The sequence below is a fragment of the Periplaneta americana genome, chromosome 1 (genome assembly GCF_040183065.1).
Source record: "Periplaneta americana isolate PAMFEO1 chromosome 1, P.americana_PAMFEO1_priV1, whole genome shotgun sequence".
NCBI lineage: Eukaryota > Metazoa > Arthropoda > Insecta > Blattodea > Blattidae > Periplaneta > Periplaneta americana.
Window position 1 is genome coordinate 212,305,274 of NC_091117.1, and position 19,196 is coordinate 212,324,469.

General features: G+C 33.9%; 1 protein-coding gene across 2 annotated transcripts in view; it reads left to right on the forward strand.

Annotated features, from left to right (window-relative positions):
* LOC138707831 (ribosome biogenesis protein BMS1 homolog) overlaps positions 1–19,196 on the forward strand; it is a 62,509-nt gene that overhangs the window by 16,526 nt on the left and 26,787 nt on the right. For both annotated transcript variants that reach the window (XM_069837797.1, XM_069837807.1), the window contains exons 7-12: positions 2,296–2,489; positions 4,939–5,078; positions 6,424–6,891; positions 10,189–10,652; positions 12,853–13,052; positions 17,659–17,854. In XM_069837797.1, coding sequence (XP_069693898.1) covers positions 2,296–2,489; positions 4,939–5,078; positions 6,424–6,891; positions 10,189–10,652; positions 12,853–13,052; positions 17,659–17,854 — 1,662 coding nt within the window. The remainder of the gene's footprint in view (positions 1–2,295; positions 2,490–4,938; positions 5,079–6,423; positions 6,892–10,188; positions 10,653–12,852; positions 13,053–17,658; positions 17,855–19,196) is intronic.

The window sequence follows — 19,196 nt, forward strand, 5'->3', positions numbered from 1 at the left end:
TAAAACAGGGAAGTTCTTCACAGTACATTGGGACTTCAGAAAACGTATTCCCATGCAAGGCCTTTCTTCATTTTCTTTCCACTTTTATGAACTGCAGTGTCAACAAGTATTAGGTGTATAATAATATTATATGGAAGACTGAACTAATGCAGTCAGTAGATATTTATGTACCCATGTTATGAAATGGATGATTGTGAGATGATCATCGAGCCATCTTTATGGAAACAATATCGCAGAAGATTTCCTAGGAAGTCTCTGGTTGAAATGTTTACGAGATAATTACTTGCACATTTTAATGTAACCTGTTTGTTTACTAATTAGCAGAAGATGAAAGCAGTCATGCATAATTTGTGCATAGTATCACTACTCTACCTTTTTATCTGATATTCATCGACCACAGAGTGTGAAGTCTTTGATAATTACATTGTAAGTCATGGTTTGTGATCTTTGAATTCTCTGTTTATTTTTTGGGAACTTAAAAAATATCAACTGGTGCATAACTTTACTATGCTGCATATCTTTAAGTGGATGTGCTGACTTCTCCCAGGCATGCTACTCACGCTTTTGCTCAATCAGTATATTACAAATCCCAGAGGTTACGGTTTCCTCCTTAAGTGCAGCACGTTGGTCATGATAGTAATTTTTGTAGTGTTTCTAGGGCATCTTTTAAATTCCATTTGTCACTTGACCCACAAATTGGCGAAACTCTGTTTTTCATACCAATGTCAGCCAGCAAAGAAAACAACTGAGGCATTGACGACAAGAAGAATGAAGGTAGATACTTATTAACTTATTCGAATTTTCCAGAATTCTGGCCAGAGAATTCTAGACGGATTTCTATATGGGCCATGATCGTAATAAAGGAGGTCATGCCATGACAAAATATGTTGTTATTGTTGTTTTCTAATGCCAGGCATTTGACAGTAAAGTCATTTGACCTCTTGCACTCCAATATTTTTCAAAGATATTATCATGGTTAGCCACTGACGCACAGATTTTGAGATGTTCTGAATCCATTTCTTGATTTGAGTTGCACAATGGACAGTTAGGAGACTCATATATTGGCAAGTTGCAACCGATTTAAGTGAACACCATATTTTAATGTTTTGGTGGCTACTTCATTCACACACAACCCCCAGAATGTCTGGAGGACCACACCTGCTGTTGGTCGACGGGTCCATTGGACCTAGTTGGGAGATCTTGTTGATCACCAACTTTCCCTCCTTAAGCCACTGGAGGACGATTTTAGTGCCATAGCAGGTCAGCACTAGGAACAGAAAAGTAGGAAGAGGGGGAAGGAAAGGGAAATGAACCCCTAAGCCTCGAATGCTCTAATACTGTCGGGGTCGAAGAAAGTAAGAGTTCAGTCAGAGGACTGGATAGGAAAGGGTAAAGAGGGAATTAGGTATTGAATAGAGGAAAATTATACCAAATTCAGTCATTAACTCATCAAGCTGACCAGTGCTAATGGATGAGTAGCCCCTCCTTTAGTTCAGCTTGTAAAATTATGCTTACTAACAGATGCATCACGGGAAGGTAGGGTTGGGACATTGGGTATTTGTCCAGGTTGGTTCCTTAAAGCCTTCAATGGGAAGGATTAATGGCTCTCCCCCCTGTATCCGACAGATACCGTTTTGCAACCATGACAAAATATTGATTGGAAGACCTCTAACCTTGGTAATATTGAAGGGATGAATGAAATGGATGATTCAAAGCTTATTTTGTTGTTCCAACAACCTGAAGCATACACAAATAACATTGAGTGAATAGCTGTACAATTTATGAAATAGGTTATAGCAATGTAATACACCCCCCAAAAAAAACAAACTTATGAGATGAGATTAGGAAATATATGAGGCAGTTCAGTTTTACACTTTTTATGCTCTTATTCTTTGGCATTATGACAATAACGACATAAAAATAACACAATTTTTACTAGATCACAGAAGTGCGCTATATGACTGTTAGAACTACAGTGAACAGACAATTCTTTGGTTCTCGGACTCTTAACTTTCCATTCCAGCTGAGTGTGTGCAAGAAGCAGCATAAGTAACATCGATTTTCAAACCATATTTAGTAAACTAGGAAAAAGTTAAACGAACGACTAGCACCACGTTTCTTAAAGAACGAAAATTAGCTTAAATATGCATTTTCATTAAATTCAAGCTACATGACCTGAGACGGTTCCCTTGTCAGTCGGGTTTGAACCTACGATATTTGAATGTAGAGGCAAGCACAGAAACCACTAAAGAACAGAAAACAATATGGACTGTTACATTGTTTTATTTTTTATAGGTTGTGGAGATTTGAGAATTCATGATGTATCACATCTACCTGATCCTTGTCCACTGCCAGATAAGCTGAAAAAAAGATCTCTTGTGGAAAAGGAAAAGTTAATCTATGCACCATTCTCAGGAGTTGGAGGCATTGTATATGATAAAGATGCTGTGTATGTTGAATTACGTGGAAGTCATTCACATACACATCAGGTATGAAAACATTCAGAATAACTGTAATTAAATTAGATATGATGATACTGTGTTTTTGTGCAGTTAGAATATATCTCTACCTTTCACAGTAAATCTTTGGACAAAGTACAAAAATACATGGGTTAGGATTGGGCAGAATATAATAAAAAGTAAATAAAAGGATTCTCCCACGCGTTTTAAAGCCACAAAAAGAAATTAAGATTATATGCCTATATGTACAACACTTGGTAATCACAATTCACTCAGTAAATTTACAATGTCGCCTACAAAATGGCTTGTGTCATTTATGAAGCAATATCATTTACTGATACAGAAAAGTGACATGTTGCATCTATACTTGTAAGTCATGGAGTGAATTGCAAACAGTGGCTTTTACGTTCCTTGAAGGCTGCCCAGAATTGTATTTCTTGTGATAGTATTAATAGTGATTAATTTTTGCACAAACCATATAATACAGCTCCTGTCTTGATTGGGTAATAATAATTGTGGTACGAGGCGCATCCAGAAAGTAAGTTTCCCGATTTTTTCCACTTGAAAGTGAACGTAATTAGCCGTGTCAATTGTGCATGCGTAACAGATCTATGACATATCAATCATATGCCAGCCGGACAGGTCCCGCCTGGTGCCAGTAGCGTGGCAGCAGTGGTCCGAAATGGAAGCTCTTATTCCTTCTGCCGCCGCCTGCGAGGTTTGGTCAGTGATAAAGTTCTTTAATGCACAAAGCATTGCGCCAATTGAAATTCATCGGCAGCTCTGTCAGGTCTATGGGCCGAACATCATGAGTAAGCAGATGGTTCGTCGCTGGTGGAGGCAGTTTTCCGAAGGTCGTCAAAGTGTCCATGATGAAGAGCGCAGTGGGCAACAGTCCCTCATCAATGATGATCATGTTGAGCTGGTGCGGCAGTGCATCATGGAGAACCTTCGCTTCACAATTACGGAGCTGAGCAGCCATTTTCCGCAGATATCGCGATCCTTGTTGCATGAGATTGTCACTAAGCACCTGCTGTTCAAAAAAGTGTGTGCCAGGTGGGTGCCGAAAAACCTGAACCCCAACACAAAATGCAACGTTTAGGAGCAGCACTGACATTTCTGCAGTGGTATCACGATGACGGCGACGAGTTCCTCGACAGGATCGTCACGGGTGATGAGACTTGGATTTCGCACTTCACCCCAGAAACCAAGCAGCAGTCAATGCATTGGAGGCATAGTGGATCTCCGGTCAGGACGAAATTCAAACAGACGCTGTCGGTATGGAAAGTGATGTGCACGGTGTTCTGGGACAGGAAGGGCATTCAGCTCATTGACTTCCTTCCAAGAGGTGAAACAGTGAACGCTGACTGTTACTGTGAATCACTGCGAAAATTGCGACGTGCCATTCAAAACAAGAGGCGTGGAATGCTTACTGCAGGTGTTGTGCTCCTCCATGACAATGCTCGTCCACATACGGCTCGGCGCACAGCAGCTGTTTTGACGGAATTTGGCTGGGAGTTGTTTCATCATCCACCCTACAGTCCTGATCTTGCTCTCAGCGATTTTCACGTTTTCTTGCACCTCAAGAAATTCCTGTCCTCCGGTGAGCATTTTGGCAACGACGAAGAGCTGAAGACGTGTGTCTCACGCTGGTTCCATTCACAGGCGGCAGAGTTCTACGACAGAGGGATACAAAAGTTGATCCCACGATACAACAAGTGTCTCAATTCTGATGGCAGCTATGTTGAAAAATAGCTGAAACATTGCTGTACCTGTTGCCAATAAATGTTTTCCTGAAAATGTGTGTTCTTTTTTTTTTTTTAAATAGGGAAACTTACTTTCTGGATGCGCCTCGTACATGTATTTTTAACTTAGCGTGTTTCTTTACTTCTAGATTCTCTCGCACATATAATGGTCTTTATTACCTTACCAGCCATTTGACGTGAAAACAGGTTGAAAGAGTAACATAAGTTATGCATAGCCAGAAATTTATAATTTTTAGCAAATATAAAAATAAATTGAAGGAAGAATGGTCGACTTTATATGTTCTTCCTAAATGGATTTCAGGCTTTATACGTACTGAGACCTGAGGAATCTAAAAATGAGGAAATAAGTACATGGTGCCATTTAAAAAAAACAGACTCAATGGCACACCCTTTATAAATGATAAGCATAGTACTGTATTTGAAAGCATGTTCAAAGTATTCCTTCTTTACCCTATAACTTTTGTATAAATAGTTTCTTCATAAAATTAGAAATAAGAAAGTTACAAGCATTGTTCCGTACTTTTTACTCACTCTGTATAAAGTTTCACCATCATAAACTGTTCAATGGCAGCCAAGTACTTTATACAGGCTAATAGAAATATAACATTCCTTTTAGTTTTATATTTGACTGCAAAATTGAAACATTCTGTTTTTGTTTCTGATGAATTGCTTCATTATATTTAGGTTTTAATTTACTGTGGTGTATTATGTAGGAAACAAACAACTTGCGACATGAGAAAGCATTGGTCAGCTCTCTGTTGGAAACTCAAGAAACTTTGGATGTGAAAATGGCACGTAGTGAGCTTCAGCTTTTTACTGGCACTGAGCCAATTGTAGCGTCTGATGTTTCAGGGTAAGTGCTTGAGATAAGTGAGACAATGAATATTTTGCTTGAGCTTAGTAGCTAATTTAATTGGCAGCGTACAAATGGTGAGAAGATTTTTAAAATAAATATATAATAAATTTTCATTTTAATTTCTTGACATAAGGGAGACCATGAATATTTTTCTTGATCTTAGTGCCTAATACTAAATTTAATTAAGAATTGATTCTTTACATGGAAAACGTACTTTTTTCCCCAAAATTTGTTACACATAATTGCTTTAGCTGGGCTTCAGTTGTAAGATAGGTTATAACACATAATATAATATATAGAAAGAAAGAGCGAGAGAGATCAGGTAAGGGAGAGAGAGAGAGAGAAATATATATATAATTTGAACTGGTAATGGAAATTACAGGAAAATGGCTGAACGGATTTTAATAAATGATCCCTCATTTTGAAGCTTGGAACTCAAAGTTTTTCAGAAAAATAGTAGTTTTCAGTGTAATGTCAATTTTTCAACATAATTTTCCTATTTTCCAAAATCCATCTGTCGTCAGTTTTGAGAACTAGCTAAACTAGCTAATTGAATTTCAGAATAAAACAAAACACACACTACAGTAAACAATATTACACGAAGGCCATGATCTGCAAGAATGCTGACATATTTAGAGCTCAAATTAAATTGGTTATTAAAAACTTACCTTGCTAAAAATAATTTACAGGTTCGATTCTGTGGTGTGTAATTTTCTGGGTACAGCTGTGTATTGGATATTAAAAACTACAAAACTTGAGGTGGTTTGATGACATTATTACTATTAGAAATGAAATATTATTGTAGTTAATGCCGTGATGTGACTATTTTTCATTAATTATACATATTAATGCTATATTGATGATATGAAAGTGAAACTTTTGGGGTTATGTAAGTAGATGTAGAGAATAACTTAAATTAGATTTTGATTTCTATATTTTACTGAGTGGCGGCTATATAGTATATGTTACTGAAAGCTATAAAACTTAAGTAAGGTAATAATATTATTAAAAATCAAATATTTTTATAGTTATTAATCAAGTGGGTTTGGGTCTTTTTCATATATTTAATGGCGGTGTGGTGTAGATATTTATATGCGTGGTTCTCTTCAGTATTGGTTCGAGAGAGAGTATCTTTCATTATAATGGAAGCAAATAACTTTCAGAATGTCTGGTATGCTTCATTGAAAATAAATCTGAAAAATGTTTATTTGAACGTGTAATAACTTAGTTTGCAGCATTTGCTGCACAAGCCACTAGTATATATATATAAAATGAGATAGTATGTGCTACTTTGCAAGGATTTTTTACTTATATTTGTGATTCTTTGTTTTTTCTTATATAGAAATTGGAGAAATTTATCTGAAGAACTGATTAATGACTCGGGCAGAAGTAGACGGAAGGTATTATTTCCTCCTCATGAGTCAGTTGATTTAAAAGAACAAGATTCAAATGAAGAATCTGATGACGAACTAAAAAATACCGGAAATTTGGACAATAGTAGTGGTAGTTCAGAATCTGAAAGTAGTGGTGAAACTGGAGTTAGTGATAAGATTTTTGACAAGGAATTTAACGATTCCAACTGTTTGACTAAGGATGACAGTAAAATTAAGAGAAAAAAACCGAAGAATGCCATAGCAGCAGCAGAAAGCAAGTTATTGCGTGTAATAGATGAAGATGACTTCAAAAGTGAAACTGAGGATGAAGATGTGAGTGACATGGAAAGAGATGATGATGAAAGTGATGAAGAAAACTATAATGAATTACCAATAAAAAGACAAAAATTGGAATTAGAAGAAAATATATCACACAGGTAAGCTCTATTATTGTCATTATTATTATTATTATTATTATTATTATTATTATTATTCCATTAAGAAAAAATTCATTGCAAGTGGAGCTACGTTTTCGTGGAAAACTATTATCAGCTACGAATTCAATAAAATACTTAGCAGTGATTTTTTTATATTAAGCTTACTTGTAGTAAATATTAAAAATAGAATACATAACACGAAAAGCTGAAAGACATTTATCACTTTTAAAACACGTCAGCATGAAAATCGGTATGTTCAGAAAAAACTCTTACCACTACTGAGAATGTCTATATATTACATATTGCAGGGAAGTTTTAATAACAGCAAATGTAAAAAGATAAAACAGTTAGAAAATCGAAATCTCCAATTAATTACAGAAGCTGTCAGATCTACTCCAATACCTGCAATGTAACTAATAATTCATCAGTCTCCTATTGAATATTATGAACTAGAAAAAGGTGCTATTATTTGACATGAAAAATTGGTTAGACTTCCATTTAGAAATTGGAAATTATTATTATTATTATTATTATTATTATTATTATTATTATTATTATTATTATCATCATCATCATGATCATTATTATTATTGTTATTATTATTATTATTATTATTATTATTATTATTATTATTATTATCAGGGAAAGGATTTATATGTAAATACATATTTACTTATAAAGCTAATATAATTTATATTTTGCATTATCTTTATGTTTCACAATGTGTAGGGTTGAAAAATCCTACTTTTATTTTCCATATTTTTCCATATTTTAGAGTTTAGTACATATTTTCGTTAATTTCCATATATTTTCCATATTTCATATAAAACAGTCCATATTATATTAGGTTTAACAATAAAACAAAACAAAATTCCATTAACTTTTAAAAATACATTTCAACAATAGAGATTTAAACACATGTTCAGTAATCCCTTTAACATCAGAGTTATTTGAAAATTAGCAGTCCTATCAACAATGGGAAAGTAAGTTACAAAACTGTATTAATTTAATTTAAAATTTTTAACAGACTTCAGTTGTGGAGCTCAACAGTTAAATGCCAGTCAGAGTACACATAGGTTCAGTTTTGTAAATCATACTATAAAGACGGTAAATATGCCAAAAGTACGTCATTCAGTCAATTTAAAATCAAAACTAACAAGTTACATTTCAGAATTTAAAGAAGATGGTTTATCAACTGACAATAAAATATTATTTTGTAATTTGTGTCAGTGTGCAGTATCATCTACACAAAAGTTCCTGGTGCAACAACACATTACAACTAGTAAACATCAGGCCAACAAACAACTAAATTCCAAGCAGAGACAATTGTTTTTAACACAACCAACAACATCGAATGTAAGATCTGAGTTTAACATCGACCTGTGCCGTTCTCTCATCTCTGCTGATATTCCTCTCTACAAACTAAAGAATAAGGTCTTCAGGGAATTCCTTGAAAAATATACTCAACATACAATCCCGGATGAGTCAACACTTAGGAAGACGTATGCTCCATCCATCTACGATGAGACAATACAGAAGATAAGAGATGAAATTAAAGATAGTTCAATTTGGGTTTCCATTGATGAGACTCCCGACAAAGAAGGTAGACTTGTTGGTAATGTAGTTATCGGTTTGTTAAGTGAACAATATTCTGAACGAATTCTTTTACATTGTGATGTTCTAGAAAAGTGCAATAACAAAACTATAGTTAAACTGTTCAACGAAGCTATGGGTATCCTGTGGCCAAAGGGTATTATGTACGATAATGTGTTATTCTTTATTAGCGATGCTGCCCCTTATATGGTCAAAGCTGGACAAGCATTATCTGTTGTATATCCTAAATTGACTCATTTTACTTGTGTGGCGCATGCATTTCATCGTGTGGCAGAAGTGGTCAGAGACAATTTCCCTAAAGTAGATTTGTTGATTTCATCAGTGAAAAAAGTATTTCTCAAAGCTCCCAGTAGAGTTAACGTGTTGAAAGAAATGTACCCTGAAATTCCATTGCCACCAAAGCCAATTTTAACTAGATGGGGTACATGGCTAGAAGCAGTTGAATATTATGCCGAACATATAGACTCTATTAACAATGTTCTCCTTGCATTGGACTCTGAAGATGCAGTCTCAATTGATACTGCGAAAACAGTTACCTGTGACATAAGTGTGAAGAATGACTTAGCTCACATTCAGCATACATTTTCATGCATCATAAAAACGCTCAAAAGTCTCCAAAATAGGCACCTTTCACTATCTGAAAGTTTTGAAATTATAAATAGTACTGTGGAACAACTGAATCGTGGTAGAGGTAAAGTTGCAGATGCAGTAAGAGCTAAGGTGGACACTGTACTTTCAAAAAACCCTGGATATGAAGAACTACAAAAGGTTGTTGCTGTGATGAGTGGTGAATCAACAGTGAAGATTAACTTGGACTTATCCCCAGCAGACATTGTGAAATTGAATTATGTACCAGTTACTTCTTGTGACGTCGAACGCTCTTTTAGTCAGTATAAATCTATCCTCAGAGACAATAGAAGAAGATTCACTTTTCAGCACTTGAAAGAAATGTTTGTAACCTATTGTTATGGTAACAGACAATAAAAATTGTGTTTTGTTGAAACTACATTGGAAGATAAGGTACGTCCATTATATTTTTTGTTTAGTTTGATTAAAATGTACCAATATTTAACGTACATAGTCATTTTTTTATAATTTTAAGTCCATATTTAATTCCATATTTTGGTAAAAATCCATATTTAATTCCATATTTTGGTAAAAATAACTACATATATATTTACATATTTCATATATTTTTAGTCCATATAAATCCGTTCCCTGATTATTATTATTATTATTATTATTATTATTATTATTATTGTCATAATTTCGTTACAACCTTCCAATTTTATCGAATTTTTTATTCTGATTAATTCTGTTTTAAAAAAAATATGCATTAGAAGTCACCATTGTTGTTGTTTAGTCAACTGTCCAGAGACAGGTTTGACACCAATAAGACATCACTCATGAGGAAACTAAGCCAAGATATAATGGGGTAGGGTGGCCAGTTCCTTTCCTCCTTCATTGCATACATCGCTAACTGGTAACATATTACACTAATCACACTTCAGATGTATGTCGCCATTATTACATAATAATCATGGACATACATAGTCAGTAGTTATTTGTATGTGATAGGTAATACACTTATGTAATTCATGAAAATAATCAAATGTATTACAGTAAGTTGAATTAAGCAGTTGTGTGTGAAAGTTATTCTAAAATTATTTTTTACTTGTGCAGATATCATGGTATTAGGGAAGACCAAGATCGTGAAATACTTGGGAAGGTGTCCAGTATGTTATCAAAACTGAAAACAGGCAAGAAACATCATGAAGTGAAAAGCGAAGTAGATGCTAATGTTAAAAGTGACTTAACAGCATCTCAGTTAGAAGATAGTGGTTCAGAAAGTAATAAGAGATCATCAAGAAAGAGAAACTGTGAAGGAACTTTTGCAGTGAATCGCTTCTCTTCAGATGAATCCGATGATGGAAGCATTATTCACAATGGTCTATTGTCTTCAAAGCAAGAAGACGACTTGTCTAGTGAAAATAATGCTAGTGAAATTGATTCTGAATCCTCTGACAGTAGTGATGAAAAACCTGAAAAATCGGCTGTTCGTTGGAAAACAGATTTAGCAAAGAAGGCAGCAGATGCTTTTCTAGACAGGCAGGCAACAACGCACAACTTGTGGAAGCTCGTGTATGGTAAGTTTTGTGATTAACTATTTTATCAACATCTGTGAGCATGATTGTCAATCACATGTGCTTATTCTGAAATAATACTACTACAGAACAAATCAAACCTAAGTTACAGGGGTTCTTACTGAGGTTGCATTTCAACTGGCAGAGTCTTGGATTTTTTGGCCTCTTGTTTGCTCCAAGCCCGACAAAGGATGCAGCATGTGTATTTTTCTTATGAGTTAATTGCAGTACATCAGTACCAATGCTTACATAGTGAACTTGTCGACAGCATCCTTGTTGCTAGGTAATGCTGTACTGAAATCTGACAACTTTTCTGTTCGTAGACAACCTCCTTACTGCATTATAATATTTATTCATGTTGTTGTTGTTTTCTAATGCCAGACGTTTGACAGTAAAGTCATTTGACCTCTTGCACTCCAATATTTTTCAAAGATATTATCATGGCTGTGAAACTTGGACTGTCACTTTGAGAGAGGAACAGAGATTGAGGGTTTTTGAGAATAAGGTTCTTAGGAAAATATTTGGAGCTAAAAGGGATGAAGTTACAGGAGAATGGAGAAAGTTACACAACGCAGAGCTGCACGCATTATATCCTTCACCTGACATAATTAGGAACATTAAATCCAGACGTTTGAGATGGGCAGGGCATGTAGCACATATGGGCGAATCCAGAAATGCATATAGAGTGTTAGTTGGGAGGCCAGAGGGGAAAGACCTTTGGGGAGGCCGAGACATAGATGGAAAGATAATATTAAAATGGATTTGAGGGAGGTGGGATATGATGATAGAGACTGGATTAATCTTGCTCAGGATAGGGACCAATGTTGGGCTTATGTGAGGGCGGCAATGAACCTCCGGGTTCCTTAAAAGCCAGTAAGTAAGTAAGTAAGTGTTATCATGGCCAGCCACTGATGCACAGATTTTCAGGTGTTCCGAATCAATTTCTTGGTTTAAGTTGCACAATGGGCAGTTAGGGGACTGATATATTCCAATTCTATGCAGGTGTTTGGCCAAACAATCATGGCCTGTTGCCAATCTAAATGCAGCTACAGACGATTTTCGTGGTAAATCGGGACTTAACTGTGGATTTTGATGCAGAGAGTTCCATTTTTTCCCTTGGGATTGTGTTATCAGATTTTGTTTGTTGAAGTCTAAGTATGTAGATTTAATAAATCTTTTCACAGAGTAATACGTAGATTTAGTAACAGGTCTGTAAGTAGCAGTGCTGTCCTCCTTTGCTAAAGCATCCGCATTCTCGTTTCCCAGGATTCCACAATGGGATGGTATCCATTGGAATACAATTCTTTTATTGAGTGATATTAATTGAGAGAGCATTTTAGTTATTTCTGCTGTTTGAGATGAAGGTGTGTGTTTAGAGACTATTGATAGAACAGCTGCTTTGGAGTCTGACAATATAACTGCATTTTTAAATTTATTGATGTGGCATAGAAGATTCCTGAGACTTTCACTTATTGCAATGATTTCTCCATCAAGACTTGTTGTTCCATATCCAAGAGATCTATAAAGTGAGAAGAGACAGCACGTAACACCTGCACCGGCACCTTGTTCTCTGGAGATCAAGGATCCGTCAGTGTATAAATGAAGCCAGTTTTGTGGAGGGTACCTAATATTAATTGTCTCTAAAGACAATTGTTTCAGTATTTCAGTGTTTACTTCTGATTTCAATATTTCTTCTATTAAATTTAGATTATATTCTATATTTAATAGAGTTAAAGGGTTTGGTTTAATTTGTAAGTTTTCTTTTAAATTCGGGATATTGATTTTCTGTTTTAATTCTTGAACAATGGATATGAAACTTTTTTGAGTTTTCAATCTACATTCATTCATTCATAGTGTTCTGCCCAAGGGCAGGTCTTTCACTGCAAACCCAGCATTCTCCAATTTTTCCTATTTTCTGCCTTCCTCTTTGTCTCCTCATATGATCCATATATCTTAATGTCGTCTATCATCTGATATCTTCTTTTGCCCCGAACTCTTCTCCAGTGCACCATTCCTTCCAGTGCATCCTTCAGAAGGCAGTTTATTCTCAACTAGTAACCCAGCCAATTCCTTTTCCTCTAACATAATGATCACAATTTAATGTAATTGGTTTTACTGACTTGATAGTTATCTTTATGCTGTGTTTTGAGACTTATGTAGTAGTTACGTGTAATTTTTTTGTGTTCTCTTAATGTAATTCAAGGTGACTATAAGAGAAATGCACTGGATGAAGCTGCTAGTGCTGACGTTGAAAATGACAGTGACGGGCAGGAGGATGTAGGAGGTCTTTTTCGAGTGGTTAGAAAGAAGGAACATCACCAGTTACAAGAAAAAGATCTAATGAATTCAGACGATTGTTCCAAATTTGTTGTGAAGCAATTGCATGATTGGGCAGAGTCTGATGTAAGTTTATTTTTTCAGTAATGCATTTACTTGAAGTTTGTAACTTTTCTATAATACTATTTATATATGCAGAAGATCTATAAACTTGTCGACATTATAATTATTTGAAACACGATAATGTATAAATCATGAATGTGAAAGAGAATATTTATATATCTTCATTATTAATAATTTCAATACATTTGTGTAATGTCTATATATATATAATTTGAACTAGTAATGGAAATTACAGGAAAACGGCTGAACGGATTTTAATAAATGACCCCTCATTTTGAAGCTTGAAACTCAAAGTTTTTCAGAGAAATAGTAGTTTTCAGTGAAATGTCAATTTTTCAACATAATTTTCCTATTTTCCAAAATCCATCTGTCGTCAGTTTTGAGAACTAGCTAAACTAGCTAATTGAATTTCAGAATAAAACAAAACACACACTACAGTAAACAATATTACACGAAGGTCATGATCTGCAAGAATTCTGACATATTTAGAGCTCAAATTAAATTGGTTATTAAAAACTTAACTTATTAAAATAATTTACAGGTTCAATTCTGTGGTATGTAATTTTCTGGGCACAGCTGTGTATTGGATATTAAAAACTACAAAACTTGAGGTGGTTTGATGACATTATTACCATTAGAAATGAAATATTATTGCAGTTAATACCATGATGCGACTATTTTTCATTAATTATACATATTAATGCTATATTGATGATATGAAAGTGAAACGTTTTGGAGTTATATAAGTAGATGTAGAGAATAACTTAAATTAGATTTTGATTTCTATATTTTACTGAGTGGCAGCTATATAGTATATATAGTATATGTTACTGAAAGCTATAAAACTTACGTAAGATAATAATATTATTAAAAATCAAATATTTTTATAGTTATTAATCAAGTGGGTTTGGGTCTTTTTCATATATTTAATGGCGGTGTGGTGTAGATATTTATATGCGTGGTTCTCTTCAGTATTGGCTCGAGAGAGAGTATCTTTCATTATTATGGAAGTAAATAACTTACAGGATGTCTGGTATTCTTCATTGAAAATAAATCTGAAAAATGTTTATTTGAACATCTAATGAACATAGTTTGCAGCATTTGCTGCACAAGCCACTAGTTTTATATATATTCGTAGTTTTGGTCATGCATATACACTACTTTTTCCTCCATAAAATATGATTCCATTACTTTGTAAATACACATAAAAGAATTTACTAATTTAAAACAGTGTTTTAGCATTTGATAGTACATAAGTTCTGATCACTTCGTCATCAAAAGAAATACAAAATATAAATTCTCACAAACAGTGGATGAATAGGCTACAGAAACACATGGCAAGAACTTCCATTCCATACAAGAAAAAGAACCAATAGCAAAATTTAGAATGTACATTGGCCATGGCTATTTGTCAGACCATCTGCATCATTTTGGCGTATTAAATTGCAGGAAATGAGATATCGGTGTGCAAAGACCCAAAGTCTGTCATGAACGCAGAACATCTGTTGATATGTAGAAAGTAAAATGTCAAAAATATCCTTAAGTTTGTAGTGGGAAGCATAAGGTGAATGATGTACATTCGAGATCTAGGTATTGGAAAAGCAAACTGAGAACTTAAGTTCCGACTACTAGGTACTCTCATCACTTCGTCATCAAAAGAAATACAAAATATAAATTCTCACAAAAAGTGGATGAATAGGCTATAGAAACACATGGCAAGAACTTCCATTCCATACAAGAAAAAGAACCAATAGCAAAATTTAGAATGTACATTGGCCATGGCTATTTGGCAGACCATCTGCATCATTTTGGCGTATTAAATTGCAGGAAATGAGATATTGCTGTTCAAAGACCCAAAGTCTGTCATGAACGCAGAACATCTGTTGATATGTAGAAAGTAAAATGTCAAAATACATCCTTAAGTTTGTAGTGGGAAGCATAAGGTGAATGATGTACATTCGAGATCTAGGTATTGGAAAAGCAAACTGAGAACTTAAGTTCTGACTACTAGGTACTCTCATCACTTCGTCATCAAAAGAAATATAAAATATAAATTCTCATAAAAAGTGGGTGAATAGGCTATAGAAACACATGGCAAGAACTTCCATTCCATACAAGAAAAAGAACCAATAGCAAAATTTAGAATGTACATTGGCCATGGCTATTTGGCAGACCATCTGCATCATTTTAGCATATTAAATTGCAGGAAATGAGATATTGCTGTTCAAAGACCCAAAGTCTGTCATGAACGCACAACATCTGTTGATATGTAGAAAGTAAAATGTCAAAATACATCCTTAAGTTTGTAGTGGGAAGCATAAGGTGAATGATGTGCATTCGAGATCTAGGTATTGGAAAAGCAAACTGAGAACTTAAATTCTGACTACTAGGTACTCTCATCTATATAAGATGCATCACATTCTCTCCACTTTTTGCTCATTACATTACTCAACAGTATGGTACTGATGGTACTACTTCATAGCGTCATAACTCTGTTTTTAATTTTTGGTCATTGTTGATGCTTTTAGCTTTATCTGTTTTTTATTTTGCAATTCATTTTATGTAAATTTTCAGAAAAGTCTATATATATATATATATATATATATATTGAAAGTTTATTGTTTCAGTCATTGACTTTACTGTTGTGTATGTTTTAGGTGTTAACCTTTACATAATAAGTTACAAGACGTATAAACGTTTTCGTTGAACAGTGTCAACATCTTCAGATACAAACTATCAATTTTGCAATGTCATTACTCTCTACATTCTCTACACATACAATGCATGTTTAATAGCATACGGGGATGAAAACCTATTAAAAATTAATATAATTATAATATGCATTAATATTCTAATATTCAAATGTGGATACCCCTAATGTCAACATTTAAAAGTGTTCATATTCTGTACAATAGATATGCTTTGCAAGTCATCACAGTTAGGCTAGGTTATTAATGAAATAATATTATGAGGCTAAAAATAAGGTTAAAATATAAAAGTGAGCTAACTCTATATTATATTATACATGTGAAGATTTGCAATTACAATGTTTTATTACATGTTTTATTCATATTTCCATACTTTGGTGATGCACATCTTTCTAATATATATCATAGTATATGCTTCATAGCCTGTCGTAAATGCTTATGCAGACCACCACCAAATCAACAATAAACAACTAAACCCAATATATTGGCATAAAGATTAACACAATGATCTGCATAAGCATTTACGACAGGCTATGAAGCATATACTATGATATATATTAGAAAGAAAATAACTAAAATGCTCTCTCAATTAATATCACTTAATAAAAGAATTGTATTCCAATGGATACCATCCCATTGTGGAATCCTGGGAAACGAGAATGCGGATGCTTTAGCAAAGAAGGGCAGCACTGCTACTTACAAACCTGTTACCAAATCTACGTATTACTCTGTAAAAAGATTTATTAAATCTACATACTTAGATTTCAACAAACAAAATTTGATAACACAATCCCAAGGGAAAAAATGGAACTCTCTGCATCAAAATCCACAGTTAATTCCCGATTTACCACGAAAATCGTCTGTAGCTGCATTTAGATTGGCAACAGGCCATGATTGTTTGGCCAAACACTTGCATAGAATTGGAATATATCAGTCCCCTAACTGCCCATTGTGCAACTCAAACCAAGAAATGGATTCGGAACACCTCAAAATCTGTGCTTCAGTGGCTGGTCATGATAATATCTTTGAAAAATATTGGAGTGCAAGAGGTCAAATGACTTTATTGTCAAACGCCTGGCATTAGAAAACAACAACAACATATATTAGAAAGATGTGCATCACCAAAGTATGGAAATATGAATAAAACATGTAATAAAACATTGTAATTGCAAATCTTCACATATATAATATAATATAATATAATATAATATAATATAGAGTTAGCTCACTTTTATATTTTAACCTTATTTTTAGCCTCATAATATTATTTCATTAATAACCTAGCCTAATTGTGATGACTTGCAAAGTATATCTATTGTACAGTATATGTACACTTTTAAATGTTGACATTAGGGGTATCCACATTTGAATATTAGAATATTAATGCATATTATAATTATATTAATTTTTAACAGGTTTTTATCCCCTTATGCTATTAAACATGCATTGTATGTGTAGAGAATGTAGAGAGTAATGACATTGCAAATTGATTCGTATCTGAAGATGTTGACACTGTTCAACGAAAACGTTTATACGTCTTGTAACTTATTATGTAAAGGTTAACACCTAAAACATACACAACAGTAAAGTCAATGACTGAAACAATAAACTTTCAATATTTATCTGTTTTGCTAGAAGTGTGTTCAACACCTACTATTTATTTAATTTTTATATGTCTTTATCATTTCCTATTTGTTGTAATTGTCTTCAGTAATGTGTTTATTGTAATAAACTAATCATAACTCCTTTATTTAGACTATGTTAATTGTCTTTAAAGATTCGAAAGGAAAATCATTTTTTTTTCTAAGAAAATTGAAAAAAAAAAAAAAACAATCTAAACTATGAGCATTAAAATTTTAATTCCTGTACAACAGTATTAATATGTGTCTTATTCTTTTAAGGTACGCGAAATGATTCGTGATTGCTTTGTGACGGGAAAATGGAAAGAATCGGAAGATGCAGCTGAACTCCTACGGCTAGACGATGAGAGTGATGAGGAGTTGTTCGGAGATTTTGAAGACTTGGAAACAGGAGAGAGGCACAAAAAGAAGACAGAAGATGGCAATAAAGAAGAGAAAGGAAATGAAGCTGATAATGGTGAGTTACACATATTGTAAAAAAAGAGTATGAGTTATTAGTACTTGTACTGTAGCTTTATAATATTTAATTTTATCGTAATATGTTACATGCAAAAGTTATTAGAAGTAAATCAAATAATGTTATGCCAGTATTTACAATACAGTGTAAATACTGGCATTTCTAAAATGTGCATCTATATTATTTTTTTATATTTGATATCTGGATTAAATTTTATTTATGAAAACAAACATTTCATTAATTTCGCTGAATATTCTTTGATATGTTAATTGCATTTCTTATCGACCTTGAAGTATTATACAAAATAGACCACAGAACTGTACGAAATGCTGATAAATAAATAATATGAAGGAAAAAATGTCACTAAAATCAGGAATGAAAATTTCTCATTTCTGAACTGAAAATCGTTCATCATTTTCCTTACTCGAAAGGAAAAGAATAGAAGTTCTAATGATGGTTTATTATGGGAACAGAATGAGGAATCAAGAAGAGGTATGTGCTTTGTTTTAATGAATACACCCAGATATAACACAATCAACAGTTTCGAAAATAGAGCAAAAATTTAGTTAAACTGGAAGCGTAAAGAATAATCCAAAATCTGGTGGACTAAATACAATTTAGAAAGAGGAAATGTTATTGATATGTGATCCATTCAAGATCGAAGAAGATCTGCCTAAGTCCATAAGACAAGTGTGTTGGAATACAATGTCAGTCTTGCATTAATAGAGAAATTGTTGAAGTAAGAAAAGTGACATCCATACAAAATCCAGCCTTTTCAAGAATTAAGTGGAGACGATTTTGACAAAAGATTTGAGTTCTTTGAAACCTTATTTGTTGTTGTTTTCTAATGCCAGTCGTTTGACAATAAAGTCATTTGACCTCTTGCACTCCAATATTTTTCAAAGATATTATCATGGCCAGCCACTGAAGCACAGATTTTGAGGTGTTCCGAATCCATTTCTTGGTTAAAGTTGCACAATGGGCAGTTAGGGGACTGATATATTGTTATTCTATGCAGGTGTTTGGCCAAACAATCATGGCCTGTTGCCAATCTAAATGCAGCTACAGACGATTTTCATGGTAAAACAAAATCTGGATATTTCAGATGAGGCGACTTGCTGTTTAAACAGCAGCATCACATGTCAGAACTGTTGATACTGGTGTTGTAACATCCCTCATTGGGTGGCACAACACATACACAGTATTCTCAGAAGTCAGTATGTGGGCAGATTTAGCAGAAAATAGCAAAATGGTAAATTTTTAATAGAAATTTAAATTCTGGTAAGTATACACAGCTTTTACGTGATTGTCATCTTGCAGACAATTATTTCCAGGTGTCCTT